The sequence below is a fragment of the Neltuma alba genome, unplaced genomic scaffold, assembly GCF_004799145.2.
Source record: "Neltuma alba isolate B1F8T4 unplaced genomic scaffold, ASM479914v2 tig00002907_pilon, whole genome shotgun sequence".
Lineage (NCBI taxonomy): Eukaryota > Viridiplantae > Streptophyta > Magnoliopsida > Fabales > Fabaceae > Neltuma > Neltuma alba.
This window is the reverse complement of record NW_021633066.1, coordinates 651,364-670,454: the sequence shown is the minus strand read 5'-3', so window position 1 is coordinate 670,454 and position 19,091 is coordinate 651,364. Positions and strand designations below refer to the sequence as shown.

General features: G+C 32.1%; 2 protein-coding genes across 2 annotated transcripts; one reads left to right on the top strand and one right to left on the bottom strand.

Moving 5' to 3' along the window:
• Nucleotides 1–4,137: 4,137 nt before the first annotated feature.
• LOC114739788 (germin-like protein subfamily 1 member 7) lies at nucleotides 4,138–16,370 on the bottom strand. Its single transcript, XM_028927864.1, has 3 exons — nucleotides 16,354–16,370; nucleotides 4,943–5,078; nucleotides 4,138–4,855 (listed from the first exon to the last, which is right to left on the bottom strand). The coding sequence occupies exons 2-3, from the start codon at nucleotides 5,064–5,066 to the stop codon at nucleotides 4,308–4,310; spliced, it is 672 nt and encodes a 223-aa protein (XP_028783697.1). The 5' UTR covers nucleotides 5,067–5,078; nucleotides 16,354–16,370; the 3' UTR covers nucleotides 4,138–4,307.
• An 18-nt stretch (nucleotides 16,371–16,388) lies between these two features.
• Nucleotides 16,389–17,395, top strand: LOC114739761 (germin-like protein subfamily 1 member 13). Its single transcript, XM_028927840.1, has 3 exons — nucleotides 16,389–16,512; nucleotides 16,604–17,076; nucleotides 17,117–17,395. The coding sequence occupies exons 1-3, from the start codon at nucleotides 16,389–16,391 to the stop codon at nucleotides 17,393–17,395; spliced, it is 876 nt and encodes a 291-aa protein (XP_028783673.1).
• Nucleotides 17,396–19,091: the final 1,696 nt, after the last annotated feature.

The following is a 19,091-nucleotide window of genomic DNA, read 5'->3' as shown; positions in this document are numbered from 1 at the left end:
TTTCTAACATAACATAATATTCATAAAGCCATTTCATGCCAAGGCCAATTTTTTTCCTTACTCCATGCTTGGTCCACTTCCTTATTAGGGAATAAAATAGCATAAGAGGAATAAAATTTCTAAGAAATCTCATTAGCATATGAATTATAATTATCATGTAAATCAATGCAAGTTTAATTGTGACATGTTCATGCAATCCAAATCATTCATAACTCATAGGAATTCATGCCACATATCATGCAAGGAGAGAAACATCATATTATCCACATTGACATACCACAAAGCATTTGGCCAAAGCATAACCAATATCGATCAAACAATCAAGGTCACCACAAAGTTCCTCCAATCCAAGAAACAACAATCACAACAAACAAGCAAGATAAACAATCAAATTATAATTCAAAGCTACCTTTGTAAAGCTTGTCCAATTAATTCCTCCAAGGAGCAATGCTTCTTCTTAATTCTTCCTCACAATGCCTATTAAACCAAGCATAAACATAGGCTACATTAATCACTAAGCAGCTTGATTCCAACACTTTAACATTGACTTAACAATTTCCCCCATTTTTCTTTGATTTTTAACAAATTGATTCCTTCTTTAGAATCAATCATCTCATGACTCAATCCTACACAATTTTTCATAAGGGATCCAATGGTGCAATCAGATTTTTAAAAATCACACTCCTGTCCATGAACTTGGTTTGACCGAATAGGGGTCCTTAATTTTCCAAAAATTTCATTTTTGATTCCAATGATTTTAAACACTTTTTAACAACATGTCCCTACACAAAGACATGTTTTAAAGCTATTGGAATCATCAAATCAATTAAAAACAAACTCCTTTGCTATGAACAGTGCTGGTCGACATGATGCATCATAACCCTAACTTGGTTTTCTTCCAAAAATCAATCCATACACCACTTAATATTCCTTATTCCACTTGATTATTAAGGTTTCTATCCTTCCTTAAGCATCACACATCTCAACTGAATTTTTCAGCATTTTTCCAAGCAAAAATCCTTATTTAATCAATGTAAAACTCAGGGATATTGATGCTTGGACATACCTTAGTATTTTCTTGAAGTAAGTTGGATGATTCCTTGCCTAAAACACCTTAGAATTTTCATTCAAGGGTGCTGGATGAACAGTGACAGAGTCTCCCCCTCTTTTTCCCAATTTTCCAACATTTTTCATGTATTTTCTAAGGAGTATATATGGAAAAACGTGGTCTGCCCTTCCTCCTCCTTGTTTGGCGAATTGGACACCTCATGGGGGTTATGTGGCAGTCATCAAGCATCCAAAATATTCAGATCACATTAAGTGGCCATAAACTAGATTTTTCCATACAAATGTCTCTTAATTTTTGCATTTTTCTTTAATTAATTGAAGCCTCCAGATTCTGCACGAAATTGGGCCCTTATTTGGCTCAATGTGGGCCCCACAAATATTTTGGGCTGGTCCAAAAAGATGGCCCACAAACCAAATCACTATCTCAGACCAATTATAAACTTTATCGGTTACTATTCACAAGTAACATTCAATAATTTTTTCAGACCTCCAAAAGTTCATTTCTCCCCATGATAATTCACCTTTTAATATGAGAATATGATCTATAAATTTTCAAAGTTTTTTTTACCACTTCTAGGTATTTATTTTAAATTTTCTTCGATTAGGCCTCTATTGGTGTTACTCAGGAAAATAAATTCTCTAAAATTAATTCCTGAGTTTTCAAGGCCTAAAACCAATTTTATAAATTCTAAAAAATATAAATGAATTTTCCATCAATTTTCAAATTTATTGAGATCTCTAACTAATTAAAATAATTATTTCCCTTTATTTTCCAAATAATTTCCCGAAAAACCTCCGTTTACAGGAAATTCCATAACAATTCATTTTCACTGTAATTCCACCTTTCAGGCCTCAACTGAGGTTTCAAAACCTCTACTCTATGCTTTTCCCATTTTTTGGGGATTTTCTAAAATTTTTCTCAAATTTTTCCGTTTTGTCCTTCCTAGACCGATGATTATAAAAATGTCAGTCCGGACCTTTTCGGGGTTTCATATCAAAAGTTGTTCCATCTCCCCATCTAGTTCCTACATTGACCCTCATCCCAATTTTTGATCCTTTATTGCCAGATGAAAATTTTTGGGATGTAACAGATAACTAATTTATGAGTATTAAGAGTCAAGTTGTTTATTTGTGACAAATGTATGTTGTTTTCTAAAATACATTTTCTAATCATGTGCATTATAATCACTTCTTGGTGAAAGTTTCTTTAATGTGCACAATAAATAGCCATATTTTAAAAAAAATTATAAATTTGAAAGATAAAATAAATTAAAATTTTATATTTAGAATCAAAACAAACTCTTTAATAGCTCCTGTATTTAAGACAGGAGGTAATATTATATTATATAACATACAAAACATGCTTTTAAAAGGACAAAAAAATTATAAATTCTATAATCAAATAAAACAGGACAAGTGGATGAAGGTTGGTTTAAACAAAACAATGAGGGATGGGGTTAATTAAGGGCCTTGGTATATCTTGTTAATTAAGGGCTCACTCATTGACAACAAAAATTTAATTTAAGTCAATTAATAATTGATACCGTGATATGAATATGTTTTGATTAAGACATCCACCTAGAAGCTGGGGTAATGGGAAAACAAAGGAATCAAGTGCTGCAGAAGCTGTTAAAAACAGGATGATAAAAACGTGCAATTGTACGAAAGATCCGACTTAGACTTAAGCTGCCATCTTGGCCAAAAGCCTACCAATCGTTTATTTTTCTTCCAATTCTCTCATACCAAATATTGGGTAAGAGAGAGGAGCTCATGAGACAATAATAGAAGAGAAGGGGTCTTTAATCAAAATTTCCTGAAGATGAAAAATGCAAAGGGAAGACACGGTGGATATATAATAGACTGGGGTACTTAGTTTGTAATTTTTTCTGAAGATGAAAAAGGAAGGGAGAATTACTAAGAGGTTTCAAGAAAAAAATTTAATTACCAAAAAGTCCTAATGACAAGCAAGCAGTCTAAACCTGTTGTCATTTCCTACTCTGAAATTTGTCACCGCTTACTCTTCATTTGTCAATAGATTTTAAGGTAATTAAATATCTTCATTGGGACCTGATTGTAATTCTCCTAAAAAGGAAAGGCATGGAGATGTGAAGCACCTTGTAAAAAGCGAATCCTAAATATTTATATGATTATAAGCGTCATTCAATAGGCTTCCAATCATCCTATCATAAGTATTTAAGAATTGTCTCTGAGATATTTGGAGCCCTGTTTAAGCTTTTTAAAGGAAAAGAGTAAGCTTATTAGCCAATTTTGAAATTCATTTCCTTTAACTTTTCTTTATTCTTTAATTTATTGTGATTTTTTTATTATGATTCAGAATTTTAGAACCGTGTCAATTATTAATTTATTTACATGTTTTTAAGAATAATTCATTAAAAGATTTCAGAATTTTAAAAATAATCACTTGTGTTTGCTTAAAATATTTCAAATCCTATCCTTTCAGCTGAAAACACTACTCTATGTCTGCACAGCGATTTTTATAATTCTTCATATACTCTGTACTCTTGATATCTTTTTTGATAAATTCGTTTTAAACAAATAATATTCAGTCCTTCATAAAAAAATGCATATATAGATATATTTAAATATATTTTGTACTATTTTAATCAGACGTTAAGTTCAAGTCACTAACGTGTTAATGATGGAAATTAAAGCACAGTCCAATCTAGCCAAGTCAACAAAGTAACGTAATTGTAAAATTTCAAAGCAGAAAGTATTCCAAATTCCGCAGTTGTGAGAGAAGAAAATAACAAAACACGAGTTCACTTATTATTATTACAAAAGTTATAATTTTTTGGATAGAGAACGTGTTTTTTATAAGTTACATGTTGTACCTATTTAAACTTTTAATTTATTTTCCACTTTTTCTAATTAATTAATCAATGTCTCTTTCGTCTTTTCCTCGTTTATTGTCTCTCATCTTTTCTCACTCATTCGATCTTTCTGTCCATGAAGTCATAACATATAAGACATTCCGCTTTACAGAGCTGTAAGTAGTGTTATTGAAGTGAATAGCACTTAAGAAGGAAGCCAAATGAAATCGGAAGAGAACAACGTACAAGGGAAAAAAGAAGCCAAAATATATGATTGAGATTACAACATGAGGAAAGAGGCTTGGTTATGCATGCACGCACGCACGCACATCATATAAGTAAGGTTACAACATAAAGGTGCATGCATATTTATTTATTTATTTATTATTTTATTACAAAATAGATCGTTTAGTTATTGTCGTACTGTTGTTGCTTTTCAAGATAGGCAATTAGGTCCTTGCTAACATGGAAGGCCTTAGAAAGAACGTCAATAGGGATGAGAGGTTTGGATCCAAACACAGCATTTGCAATAGTAGTTTCTCCTGGATTTTGGCTACTAAAACTAGAAAGGGCAACGGCATTGTCATGGCCGATGTTGAGGTGAAAGTGAACCATAGCAAAGGGAAATATAAACACATCTCCTTTGTTGAGTACTTTGGTAAAGAAACGGTTATCATTTTGATCGGAGGCCACAAATCCTGCCATGAGAGTCCCTTCGAGGACAGTCAACACCTCAGTGGCACGAGGGTGAATGTGGGGAGGATCCAAACCATAGGGCGCATAATCGATACGTTCAAGGGAGATACCGAGAGTGTTGAGTCCTGGGAATTCATTTACAGACACTCGAGTCACTGCAGAGCCCAGCGGATTTGATGTGTTGCCTTCCATTATGTGGAAGAAAAAGTCATTTGCTACCACAAGGTTGGGATCTTTGCAGAATTTCCCATTTACAAATACTGCACAAAACCAATTCAATATCACTAATCAATGACGAGAAATATAGGGAAAGATACAATATATATGCGTATTATGTGTGTACTTACCTCCAAGTTTGGTATCATTCACACCCACACAAAAATCTTGCAGAGGGCTGGGGTCATAGGCAGAAGCAAAGGAGGAAGCCAAGGCCAAGAGGGCAACAAGTGAGATAAATACTGAACCTTTCATCTTTCTCAAATCCTTTCTTTAACTTCTAATTGTGTGTTTCTTGTGACCAAATGCATTTGTGGTTGCCATCTATTTATAGCCCAAGGGAGCAGCCGTCCTTTTGGTTAGTATTCTTTTTTTTCTCCCCCCCGATTTAATCAAAAAGAAATATATCCACGTTACCCAATCAAATATTGACTGTAACTAAAATTTTACTTAGACTATTCATTCATCAGTCTTCTTCTTCATTAATCTAAGCCGCCTAAAGTTATAAGCATATTAACGTGTCAGTGATTGATTCCTAGAACAAGAGATAAAGAAATAATAATAGAAAGAAAGAAAGAAAGAAGTGCGGGGCATATGTAACGTAACGTGGCAGCTTATGTTGGCTCACTTCAGCCTTTCCATAGCTACTCCAGTAGTTAATCCCTTGTTTTTTTTATCAGTACCCCAGGTTTTAGGTGGATAGTCTTAATCAACTATTAAGAATCCACACATTAACCATCAAAGTTTTTTCCTCGATCAATTTGGCAATAAAATTCCGTGATTAATAAATTATTGACTTTTTTTTTTTTGACAGAGTTTGTAAATTTTATTGTTAAAATCTATCACTAATTTGCTACTTTTCTTGTCCTACTTATAAGCCACAATGAGAATTTTTTTGGGGTCCTATTTATAAGTTATATTATTAAACTTTTGGTATGAATATACTGTTTTGTCTTTCATTTATTATAGTGTAAATAATTTGTTTTTAAGGATGTGTACATCAAATAGGGGCAAAGTTGAAAAGTTATTATATTTTAAAGAAGAGTTAATGTAGTTTAAGATTTTACTTGTTCTGCCCACTGAAAAAAAAAAAGACTCTACTTGTTCTGTATAAAATATGTTGGAAGTAGCCTATAAATAGAATGAGCGGAGTTTTTTTTTTTTTAATGCAAGACATTTATATCCATATTACAATAACAATTATTAATTCAGGTAAAAAAAAATAACAATTATCAATTGAATTAATTAATTTTTCTTTTATAGTGGTTGACTGAGCCCTTAATTATCCCAAAGCTCTCATTCTTTTTATCAATTGATAAGGTATTAATCCCACAGCACATTTATATGTTCCACCGACACTAAATCACATATACCAAACTTCATCCACTTGCTCTTTTGCTTATTTGTATATATAATTTATAATCCTTTTGATCCAAGCGTCTCCCACATGTTTTGGAATATAATACATTTTATCTAAATTATACCACAATAAATTATAAAACTTCCAAACTAATTAATGAAACTTCTCTGATTAATTACTTCCATTGACGGAGGTAATCTGCATATGCTCTCTTTTATGATTTATGTGATTTGGAGTTAGGGTTTAATAACGAATTGGAGTTTAAGTTGGGTAATGATTATTACTATAAATTGAAATGCAATAACCGTAAGTTATGCAACTAGGGGATTTTGTGCAATTGGAGGATTAGATGGTGAACTGAGCCTTCTAGTGAGTTAATTGGATTAAGAAACGATTGAGTTTAGATTGGGAACGTGAAATTGGGAGTTACAGGTGAGAGAATTGAGCATTTTAAGTGACATATAAAGTTAGTGTTTATTCCTTGATCATCCCATTTATTGATACGTAATTATTCCAATAATGTAAATTGCATTTGAATTTGGGATTTGGCATCATTTCCTCTCGAGCTTGCTAAGCTAAGCTAAGAAGTGAGGTAAGCATGATTGATTTAATTATTACTTTGTATATTTGCGATTGGATTGTAAGATTACTTCAGTTTGTAGAACAAGTCTCACTTTAGTAACCTTTGTTAACAACAGTTTTTGTACTAGTAAGCCTATCATTGAAATGAAACAGAGATCAATGTACTACCTTCTGTCATTAATATAAAAACTAGATAACTAATTTACGAACATTAAAAAAGTTAGTTAAATTAGGTATTAGCAATAAATGGATATTTTCTCTCCTAAAATACCCCCATTGATATGCATTAAAACTACCTAGTGATGGAGACACATTAACATGTGCAATTAATGTAAAGATTGTTTGAGGGCAAAATGGATAAATATTAAAAATAAAGTGGATTGAGGTCTTATATTTAGGATCTAATTGAATCTCTAATTAGCTCTTATATTAAGGATGTAGTTAGTGTAAATAAATATGAATGAAAAAGTAAAATTATATGAAAGCAAAGTTACAAGATTCCAAGATTACTTCAGTTTGTAGAACAAGTCTCACTTTACTAACCTGTATTAACAACAGTTTTTGTACTAGTAACCCTATCAGTGAAATGAGACAGAAATCAATGTACTAAATTTAGTCCTTAATATAAAAACTAGATAACTAATTTATGAATATTCAAGAAGTTAGTAACAAACCCATATTTTACATACATTTTCATATATTTTTGGCGGACTTTTGTCATTGTAATTGGTTCTTAACTGCATTATTTGAGTATAATTCGTATTAGAAGTTCTTTACCTTAAATTAGTGCATAATAGGGGCAAAATTATCATAACTATGATTAATTGATCTTTAAGGACAATTAATGCTACCTCATTTTTAATTTTTAATTGCAAGTTTTTGGAAGAATTAAAAATAAAAATGAAAAAATAAAGGAAAAAAAAGGACCACAGGTAGTAAAATGGTGTGTTTTACTCCTTGCCCTAAATGGAGATTCATCAACGTCTTCATTTGGAGTGGAAGCAAACATAGGAGGGAGTGTGAGGACCAAAGGAGTTGGGTAGAGAGATTGAACGAAGAACTAGAGGGCAACCGAGAGTGAGGGACCAAAGGAGCTCGACGGCGTGAGAACGAAGAATTGAAGTCATCAACTTTCGGCATTCTCTCAGCATCACCTTCATCTTCTTCTTCACGTCTTCTTCCTGGTGGCAGAGAGGAGTGCGACAATGAGGAAGACAGAGTGAGAACTAGGGGAGCTCAATGGCGTGAATGACATAGAGACCAAAGGGACTCGCCAGAAATCACACACACACACCCCTCCATTTTCTTCATTCACACTAAATCATCCATCCCTCCTTCCATCAACCCAATGCATATATGCCATTGCCACCATCTTCTTCAACTAGTTCCATTATCAGTGTGATGTTGTGAGAGACAGGGGAAGACTATAGGTGTGTAATAGACGGAAAAACCACACACCTTCATTCTCATTCTTGCCAAAATCTTCATCTCCCATCAACCAAAGCCCATTCATGATCATCATCGTCTCTTTCATCTTCCTTGTGTTGTTTGCTATGACTTTGATTGTTGAAGCATATGGTGGAGCTTCAGTGATGCAGAGGCTTAGCTAAATCCTTCAATTCTCTAGAGCAGTGTTTATGGCATGAACTTGGACCTTCAAAGGGGAGTTTCGACTCTTCTAATCTTTGCTTCTTTCATTGTATTTGTGATTCCTAGGTCTTAGGATGAATTTTACAATATCTGGGTGTGCTGTGATGATTTGTATTTGTATTGATGTTGGTTGTAGTTGTTGAGATCTTTGATTAGCATTTGACATTATGCTATGATTAGCTTTAATTTCTTTACATTGTACTTGGTCAGACTATGTTTTGAAATTATTGTGAATATTCAGTAGTAATTCAAGGTGGCTTGATTATTGGACTAAAAATGTTAATTGCACTTCTTTGATTCTCTTTAGCTAATTATGCTAAAACAGTTTAATTGTGAGTAATTAATATGTAAGATGGTGTGGTGTTGATTATTCTAATTAGATCGAGTCTAAGGGGTTGCCCTTAGGATCTTTTGAATTTAGCTAACTCCCAAATTAATTGAAGTAACGATAGCCTAAATCACTGTGCTATAGGATTGCTATTCTATTTGTTATCGCTTGTTAATTCTCTTCGTTTATTCCGTCCAAATCCATTTTATAAACTAAAAATCCAAAAAATCACTTACTGATTTTGCATCCTTTTAAATTTTGCCAATTAGTTAGTTAAAAAGAAAATCAATCCCTTTCCAAGTCAATTTTCTATCTTCTGCATACTTAGTTACTTAGGATCTTCTTAGAGGCTCCCTAAAGTGAATACAGCTCAAATTGTGCATTGTATTATATTAATTTGGTTAATTTTGAAGCAGACCTAAGGAGACTAACAGTTCATTCTTCAGTTAGTTAAATTAGGTATATGTGCTAAATGAATGTTGTCTCTCCTAAAATATATACAATCATGTGCATTGAAACTACCCATTGACAGAGACACTTTACATGAGTAATTATTGCAAGGATCAGTACTATAAAAAAGAGCTTTCACAATGCTAATTTGTGGCGGTCATCAGAAAAAACACTGTAAAAAATAAGATGGTGGCTTTTTTATAATTATAGGGAAGTAAATTTTACTTTTCATGGTGGTTATTTAAAAAACCATCATGAAAAGTTCTTTTAAGGGGAGTTTTTAAGAAAAGCGCTATAAAAAATACTTTTCACTGTGGTTTTTAAAATAACTGCGGTAAAAAGTCTATAAGCATTTTAAAACCCTATCTATCGGTCGATAGTTTTCACTTTTCAGAGTCAGAGCTCATAGTTCCTCATTATCGTCCTCACTCAATTTTCTCGTGCCTCCTACCTTTACTGATTTTTATCCTTTACTTTTATCATCGTCGCTATTGTTGTTGCCGTCACCATCCCCTCATCCTCTTCATTCTTATTTGTGAGTTTTTCACCCTTTCTCTTCTATTCTTTTCATGGGTTTCATAGTTTTTGTGGTTTGATTGTTTTCTTTGGTTAACAATAGGATGTTTAATTTGAGTTTAAATAGATTTGATGTTTATTCATCTACCTTGTTTAAACATACTTTAATACTTGACAGTTTGAATAGATCTGATTTCTCTCTCCCTTATTTTGTAGATTAGAGTTTGACAGCTTGAAATTCATGAATTTTATCAGATCTGAGTCTTTAATTTTATCTTTATTAAATCTTAGTGGCGTTGATCTGGTAGTTGAAGGCAAAGCTAAGTGGTATTATTATGGCGGGAAAGAATCTACATTTGTTTGATTAGAATGCTTTGAACTGGTGAGAGGTTATTGATTAATTGATTTGTAAACCCCTTTCTTTGGGGCTTTGTTCCCTCGTTTCATCCTGATCAATAGAATGAAAAGTAGACTAAAAAAAAACTTTTCACTGCGGTTATTTAAAATAACTGTCATGAAAAGTCACATACCACGACAATTCTTAAACCACTGTGAAATCTTTTATATTTTATATCGATGGCATGGAAGTCGCTCTCAAAACTGCCGTGAAAAGCTCATTTTAACCGATGTTAAATGTTGTTTTTGTAGTAGTGGATTGTTTGAGGACAAAATGGATACCTATTGAAAGAAAGAACATTGATGTCTTATGGTGATGATCTAATTGAATCTATAATTAGCTTTTATATCAAAGATGGTGGTTAGTATATAAATAAATATGAATGAAAAAGTAAAATTGTTTGAAAACAAAGTTACGAGATTCCAAGTTTTATAAAACCTGCGGCTAGCTCCTTCATAGTCAAGAGTTACTGCTAATTGAACGACTTTCTAAACTAGATGAGAAACAAACAATGCACTCAGATGTTAATCAATATTATTAGGTAACCATCCAAATCAAGAAAAAAACAATCATATTTAAGCAAAGTCAAGTACGTCTCAAACAAGAAAACGAATAAGTAACTCCATTTGAAAATATGGATAGACGTTTGCATAGTTCATATTCCCTCCACTCGCTATTGTACGCACCTATTAACAGCTTTCCATAAATTAATGAAGTTATTTAAAATTAATTATTTCTTATAAAATATCAAAATTACTCTCGAATCCCAATGAAAGTCATTAGTTAGAGGTGTTTAGTTGATTAGCTAGAAAGTTTTATAATTGATTAATATTGCTAGCTGGACAAAACTAATACTTTTAATAAAACATGTTATATTGAAAATATATTGGTTTTTATAATAAAGATTTGAGCGAATATTATAAGTAATATTCCCTCTGTTCCTTTTTATAAAAAATAGTCTTTTTTATAGTGGTGTCACTAAATATGTATAAGAAATAAATTTTCTTTGCATAAAATTTTAATATAGCCTTTCTACTTCTACCTCATTAAATATACATTGCTTATTATCTCTTCGCAATAAATTTTCACTCATCATCTCTCATATATTTTCTTTACAATTAAGGGTATGATTAAAAATATATATCTTATACATTTATTGCTTTTAACTAAATTTAACTAACAGTTTGTCAGGAAAAAAAACAATAACAATTTGAATAATGTAATTATAGTAGTTGTTTCTTACAAGACACGGAGGGAGTACAATATGACGAGTGGTAGGCTTTTCGTCAAGATGGCAGCTTAAGTTTAAGTCGGATCTTTCGTACAACTGCACGTTTTTATCAGACTATTTTTAACTGCACTTCATTCCTTATTTTCCTGTTACTCCGCTTTTAGGTGGATGTCTTAATCAAAACATATTCATATCACGGTATCAATTATTAACTGACTTAATTAAATTTTTGTGGTCAATGAGCGAGCCCTTAATTAACAAGATTTACCAAGGCCCTTAATTAACCCCATCTCTCATTGTTTTTTTAAACCAACCTTCATCCACTTGCTCTGTTTTATTTGATTATAAAATTTATAATTTTTTTGGTCATTTTAAAAGCATGTTTTGTCTGTTATATAATATAATATTACCTCCTATCTTAAATACAGGAGCTATTGAAGAGTTTATTTTGATCCTAAATATAAGATTTTAATTTACTTTATCTCTTAAATTTATAATTTTTCTTTAAAATATGGCTATTTATTGTACACATTAAAGAAGCTTTTATCAAGAAGTGATTATAATGCACATGATTAGAAAATGTATTTTAGAAAAACAACAGACATTTGTTACAAATAACCAACTTGACTCTTAATATCCATAAATTAGTTATCAAGCTCTCATATTAAAAATAGATGGTGGTACATTTTATCTCAAAGTAATGAGAACTTGTATAGAAATAATCGGCCAAAAGGAGTAACTAATTAGTGAATAATGAGGAAAATCAAGGAAAATTTTGAGTTAATTTTTGTTTAAGTGGATTTAATTGTTATGATTTAGAAATAATTCTTTGTTATGCATGCAAATACACGGTTTGCTGATGCCAAACACTTATCTTTATAGCCAAATAATATTTGGTTGACTGTTCTTTTTGCGATTGTTAATATAAGATCTTAACATGCTTTCAGGTGCCAATGGTAGTTTGAGAGAGATTGTGAATTATAATAATATTCAGGGCTTTCCCAATCATTTAATAAAAAATTACAGTAACATCCTAGTTTGTTTCATTAAAAATGTCATACACTCACTTCGTTACGCTAACATATATATGTATATGTATATATCATATATTTTGTACCACCTCCCATTGTTAATATAAGAGATATATAAGTAATTTGAAGATGTTAAAAAAATTAGTGAAGATAGTTATTTATAACAAATATATGTTAGCTTTTTTAAACTGCTTTTTTTATTTGTGCTTAGAAACTACTCTTTGGTAAGAATCGCCCTTACAATTAGTAGGGATAATTTAAGAAAAAAGCTATATATTTGGAAAATAAAAAATAGATTGAGATCTTATATTTAGGATCAAATCTACTCCCCAAACTAACTTTTATATCAAGGATTTGAGGTAGTATATTTTTAAAATTATATAGCAATGTTTCAATTTTTCATTGCGAATACTTTTCATTATATACCAAAATTATATATATATATTGCATAAAAATATCAAATTATATTAGGTTTAGGTAGCCATCAGTTTATAACAATATGTTTTTAAAACCCACTTTAATTCTACCTCTGTTTCCTATTCTGCCTACTTCCATTTTTTAATTATACTTCCATAAAAAAATCTTCTATAATATCACACAAGTCATAAAGCAAGTATGAATCCAAAACTTTACTTAAATTAAAGGAACAAGTCATGGATAATTTAACTGTTTGTTTTGCTTACGTCCTCCTTTAATGAATACTATCTCCGGTTCTTAGTATGAGACATGGTTGACTAATTTAAAGAGATTAAAAAAATTAGTAAAGTTAATTATTTGTAATTTATATGTTGTCTTTCCTAGAATACCCTTACTAATGATGTGTATTAGCAAAAACTACTATATGATGAAACTTTTAACATGTACAACTACTATGAGGACTACTTTGAAAAAAATGAATAAATATGAGAGACAAAATGATTGAAATTTTATATTTAGAATCAAATTAAAAGTCAAACTAGCTCTTATATCAAGGACAGAAGATAGTGTGTTACTTGACACCTTGACCTAAATAAGTCTCTTACTTAATTAAGTATATTTCCCTTGAAGGTTTTTTCATTGATCTCCAAAATAACCGACTCAAAATGAAGATACGGACTCACTCATGAGCTAATTTACCAATTCTTTCAGATGAATTATGGAAATCTTTCTCCATAAGATAATTTGCATATGAAATTACAAGCCTAATATTCAGTGCAAAATACTGACTGGATAAAAGTAATGGACAGGTTCAAACACCAATTTACTTTTTTTATTCAAAAAAAAAAAGTCTGGGGAACAAATTTGGTTGAATTAATCCTCAAATGACTAAAACCAATTTGACAATCTCAATCACTTAACTTATGGCTATTTATCTCTTAGTGGAGCGCGTCCTGCAATTCTTTGAAACAATGTCATTTTATATAAGTTTCAATCCTGATGGTACTGGAACTCGAACCGTTTCAGAGACAAAGTGTTTTGTTAGGGCTGGCTCTTGAGCTAGCGGTCTCAAGGCCAGCCCATGGGCTTGAGGTCCGTTTAGCAAAATTATTTTATTTTTCATTTATTTTTATAAAGTGAAAACAAAATCCCAAAAAATACTCATTAAATGCATTAGATACAGCTAATAATTCACCATTCTCATAAGTTTTTCCTTGTTCTTGATGTGGGAAAGATATGATGCTACTAAGTTCAAGTCCTCCTAATGTGTGAAAAAATAAATTCTCTTCAAAAATAAAAATTTTAAGTTTAAATTACTGAAAAATAAAGTATGAACAGTTTTACTTCAATAAATTAATTTATCTCATATGAGTCTCCTTTGAAAGAAATAAGCCATTCTCATTTGTTTGTAATATGTATACTGGATATAGAGGTTGGCACAGTATGAATACTACTAGATTCCAGGTCACAATTATTTCATGAAAATATTTCATTATCTCAACGTCCAAATAATGACATTTAATTTTTTCGCATAGAATAACTTAATTGACCAAATACGAAATACTCAAAAAGAATTCTCCAGAAGCATTTTCTTTCTAAAATCATTCAGCTCGTCAAAATTTTCTCAAGAGGTTCTTTTATCTGTGATTTAATGAATTAAAAGCATAATTCACCAAGCACAACAACAGGAAAACCCAACCGTTGCATCAATGGAAAGGGCAGGCGCTGCGTGAGTGAGTACAAGTGGCATTGAGGGTGTGCGGGAGGGAGCAAGATTTGAGCGAAGTGAGCGTGAGAGAGATTGAGAGTATAGAGCTGTAAAATATTTTACTTACATGTTAAATATTAACTAACTTTTTTTTTTCAAAACAAAAACCTTTGGTGGCTTTAAACAGGTCAGCTCGTTTAATTTTTAGTTCCACATGGTTGGCCCTTTCAAGTCCAATTTACTTCTAGAAACCCCAAATTACGAGTCCGTCTCTCAACTTAAACGGGTTTAAATAAGTCAACCCATTTTCCCAATTCTAAGTCTATCATCATCTTTATTTGCTTTTTTTTTTTTGCTTAAGCTTCATGCTGTGTCTTAGATTTATCATTTCCTTTTGACAGCCCTAAAATACTACAGGACCTGATTCAAAATTTTATGAAATTATAGAGACTGGCAAATTAAATTACAATTAATGACCTCATTCGTTCCAAATCTCATGTGGGTCCAAGCCTTCTTCCACTTTTCAATCTATTTTATTTTTACTACAAAACAAAACGAACAAAACTGGATTCTGTAATTTTTATCCTGAAAATTTAGTTTAATATGCATAATAAATTAAATGGCCATAAAATATTTATAAATTTAATTCAATATATCCGAAATCTGAACATATTTGATTACAAAATATACATATATCACATGTAGCTGTTATATTTTTGTGAGATCGACAACTAAATAACCATCAACTAAAATGCTATGTTGCAGTAAATTTATATAAAATAAAATAATCGCCAAATTTTAGCATTTTAGCAGCAGTGTTTGCTCTTTATTCTAAGTTCTACTTTACTTATCTTCGTCTTCGAAGTTTGCCTTAAAAAGGTAGGCTACTGGTTTCGGAAACAATGATGGGCATGAACTTCTGATTAGGTCAATGATAATATTGTGTCGAAACTTAATCCCTTCCTTTATCAACTTTTTTTCCTTTTGTTTTGTCAAAATTGTTTTATATATATATATATATATGTATCCATATATTAAACCTTCTCCAGTGTATGCAAATAAACTTTGCAATGACTTTGTGTGTATCCACATACATGTGCGCAAAATGAAAATTTAAGACATGAAAAGTTGACATAAATTACGTTCAATTGTGATTTAAAATTAACATTGGTGGCATTACGATTGTAAATTTAAATTTTAAAAGAAGACAAGAAATGACAGAAAGAATAAAAAAACTGCGAATATAAGCAGCAAGAACTTAGCAATATCATTAATAGTATTATTATTTTGTATAATAAAGAACGTCAACGAAAGATGAAAAGATAAATAATCAAATATTTAAAACTACGTATAGAATAGGAGAACGAAAGGCGTCATGGGAACAAATTAAACCATCTGAAGATTTTACCAAGTCTTAATTAATTTGCTTCCTCCAAGGAATCAATCAATTATATGTTATACTACAAACTTCACAATCCTTTTCTTTCCTGTTTTGCCCCCTTTACTATGCTATTCATCGTTTCATACTCTTCCTCATAGGGAAGGGAAGGGTGAACCACGCAAAATATTTTGATGCATAAAAGTATTTTTTTAAAAAAATAAGTTATATTATTGATGAGAAAGAGAAATTCGTAAGGAAGAATTCAAATATAGCAACTTTGATGTGTGAGGTAAGTAAAGGATAATTTAATATGCTAATCGTTGACCTGCTTTAGCCATGGACTAAAGATAATATTAATAATTGATACCTTACAATGCGGATACATTTGTTTTGATTAAGTCGAAACAAAAAATAACACTAATTCAACAATGATGACTCCTCTCTTGAGCTATAAATAGATTACAACAACAAAACATTTGGTCACAACAAACACACAATTCGAAGTTAAAGAAAGGATTTGAGAACGATGAAATGTTCAGTATTTATCTCACTTATTGCCCTCTTGGCCTTGGCTTCCTCCTTTGCTTCTGCCTATGACCCCAGCCATCTTCAGGATTTCTGTGTGGGTGTCAGTGATACCAAATTTGGAGGTAAGCGCACACACACACAAATACCATATATATTGTGCCTCTCTCAATGTTTCTTGTCATTGATTAGTAATATTGAATTGGTTTTGCGCAGTATTTGTAAATGGGAAATTCTGCAAAGATCCCAAGCTTGTGAAAGCAGATGACTTCTTCTTCCACATAATGGAAGGCAACACATCAAACCCACTAGGCTCCCAAGTGACTCAAGTGTCTGCAAATGAATTTCCAAGACTCAATACTCTTGCAACCTCCCTTGCTCGTATTGATTTTGCGCCCTATGGTCTAAATCCTCCCCACATTCACTCTTGTGCCACTGAGCTACTGACCGTCCTTGAAGGAACTCTCATGGTTGGATTTGTGTTTTCCAATCAAAATGATAATCGCCTCTTCACCAAAGCACTCAACAAAGGAGATGTGCTTGTGTTTCCCTTCCATACGATTCATTTTCAGCTCAACGTGGGCCATGACAATGCTGCTGCACTTTCTACTCTCAGTAGCCAAAATGCAGGGGTCATTATTGTCGCTAAGGCTGTGTTTGGATCCACTCCTCCCATCTCAGGTTCCCTGGTTTGTACCTGTATAAACGTCATGGTAATTTTTTATGCAGGCTTATGTGGACTCCAGTGTTATTATAGGTCAGACCGACCAATATCTGAAGGATGCTGAAAAGTATGGAAACATTGAATACATGAGGTGTACTCCAGAAAATGGTTTCTTTTCTGATTTACCATTCGCTTCACGAACAGACGTAATATTTTTCTGTTCACCCAACAATCCCACTGCTGCCGCAGCAACAAGGGAGCAACTAACTCAGCTAGTTCAGTTAGCCAAGGACAATGGGTCTATAATTTTCTTTAAAATTGAGGCTGGAAATTGTGGCTACTGAACAGCTCCCTCTGTTAAGGTGAAGATGACGAGGGTGGTAATGACCAAGCTGCGGTTTTTGATAGTTTTGATGATCTCAGACTGCAGTTCAAAGTGACTACTCTCTAATTCCCATTTCCTTCCGTGTCATTTTTGTTCTGTTTCATCTTGAGATCAGGGGCTTGGATGTCTGTTCAATACTTCCAAGAGAAGCTGCTCTAAACAGAAACCGGTTCTCTCTGGGGCCAGCACCTTATAAGCTCTGGTGTAAGCAGGAATTGGTCTTTGCCTAATTATGGTGCTGGTGTAAGCAGTTTCTGTTGTAGCACATTGTTTAAGTAGAGGTTTTGTTTTTTTGGCCAAATTGTTTATATAGAGATGATTTTAGTGCTGTAGGTTATCTCACGCACTTTGGAATTTCTTGTTTACCTTTTATTTTTAAAGAAGCAGAATCGAGATTTTTTTTGTTCACCAACTTTCCTTGAATATTAAAGTTTGATTAAATAATTACAACAACAACAAGAAGCTTTATTTGATGAGGGGGTTGGTCACATAGACCTCACAATATTATTATGCTTCAAATAATTGCATTGTTGACAAATTATTTTAAACAAGCCTTTTGGTCTTCTTAGATGACATCCGACAGTGATCTTAATATCATTTTCATTTTTTCTGAAGGAGGGAAGAAACTTGGCCGTCTTGAGAGTTGTGACTAATATTCATCTGGGTATCTATAGGAAGAATATAGCTGGAGCTGAAGGGCTACGATTTTCTGTTAAAAAATGCATGAATTTCAAAATATCCTTGTCGAAGATTAGAAATTGCTCATTGTGCTTTCCCCAACCTTCTAGGATCCTATTGATATGCAATTTCTTTGTAGTTGGTGTTATTTCAGTAAGAAAGTTCGCGGTCATTTAAGCTTTATATTCATGTTAATCTAAGAGACAAAGTTTTGGGAAGGTAGTAGGCACGCATCAACGGTGATAAATGCCAAAAGTGGCATCATATAAGCGTCCTTTGAAAAACAAGCAATGCTACTTCCATGAAGGCCATAAAGTGGAAGTTTTCCACATGTGTGTGTGTGTGTGTTTTAAAAAAAAAACATGTTTTTATCCAGATGTTCTTTTTTATTTATTTGGCCAAGAAATTAGCAGCCATAAGGAATTAGGTTAGTGATATTTTGGAAGGGGTAAGATATTCCATTGGAAAAAAAGCATGATATTCAGAGTCTGCTAGCAGGGAAGACATAGCTAGAAAAGTGAGGCTGAGAGAAGTGAAATGTTTTCAAGTTGGTCATGGTGGTAATACTGGGAATTTATTCAGATGATAATATCATTTTTTTTTTCCGGAGTTTATTTACCACATGTTACGCAGAAAGGTGAATTGTGACATAGATGGGATTTTCCTTTTTTATAATAATAAAAAATAATTTTTCACTATTTCATTTTGAGGAATAAAGATTGCATGGTGGGACTATGGCTAATTTAGACTAAGCTTGATGGTCTGAAAGGAGTCACTCTAACATGATATCTTCTTCTCCGGATTAATATATTTTTATTTGACGGATGAAAATAATTAAAATTCTTAAAGGGTGATTGGATTAGTTTATTTTTAAGTGATTTTGTGAGGTAAGTACTACCTCATGTCTCTGATATGAGACTACAAACTAAATCTAATATAATAAATTTTGTGCGTAAAAGAGCTTTTTATCTTTTATA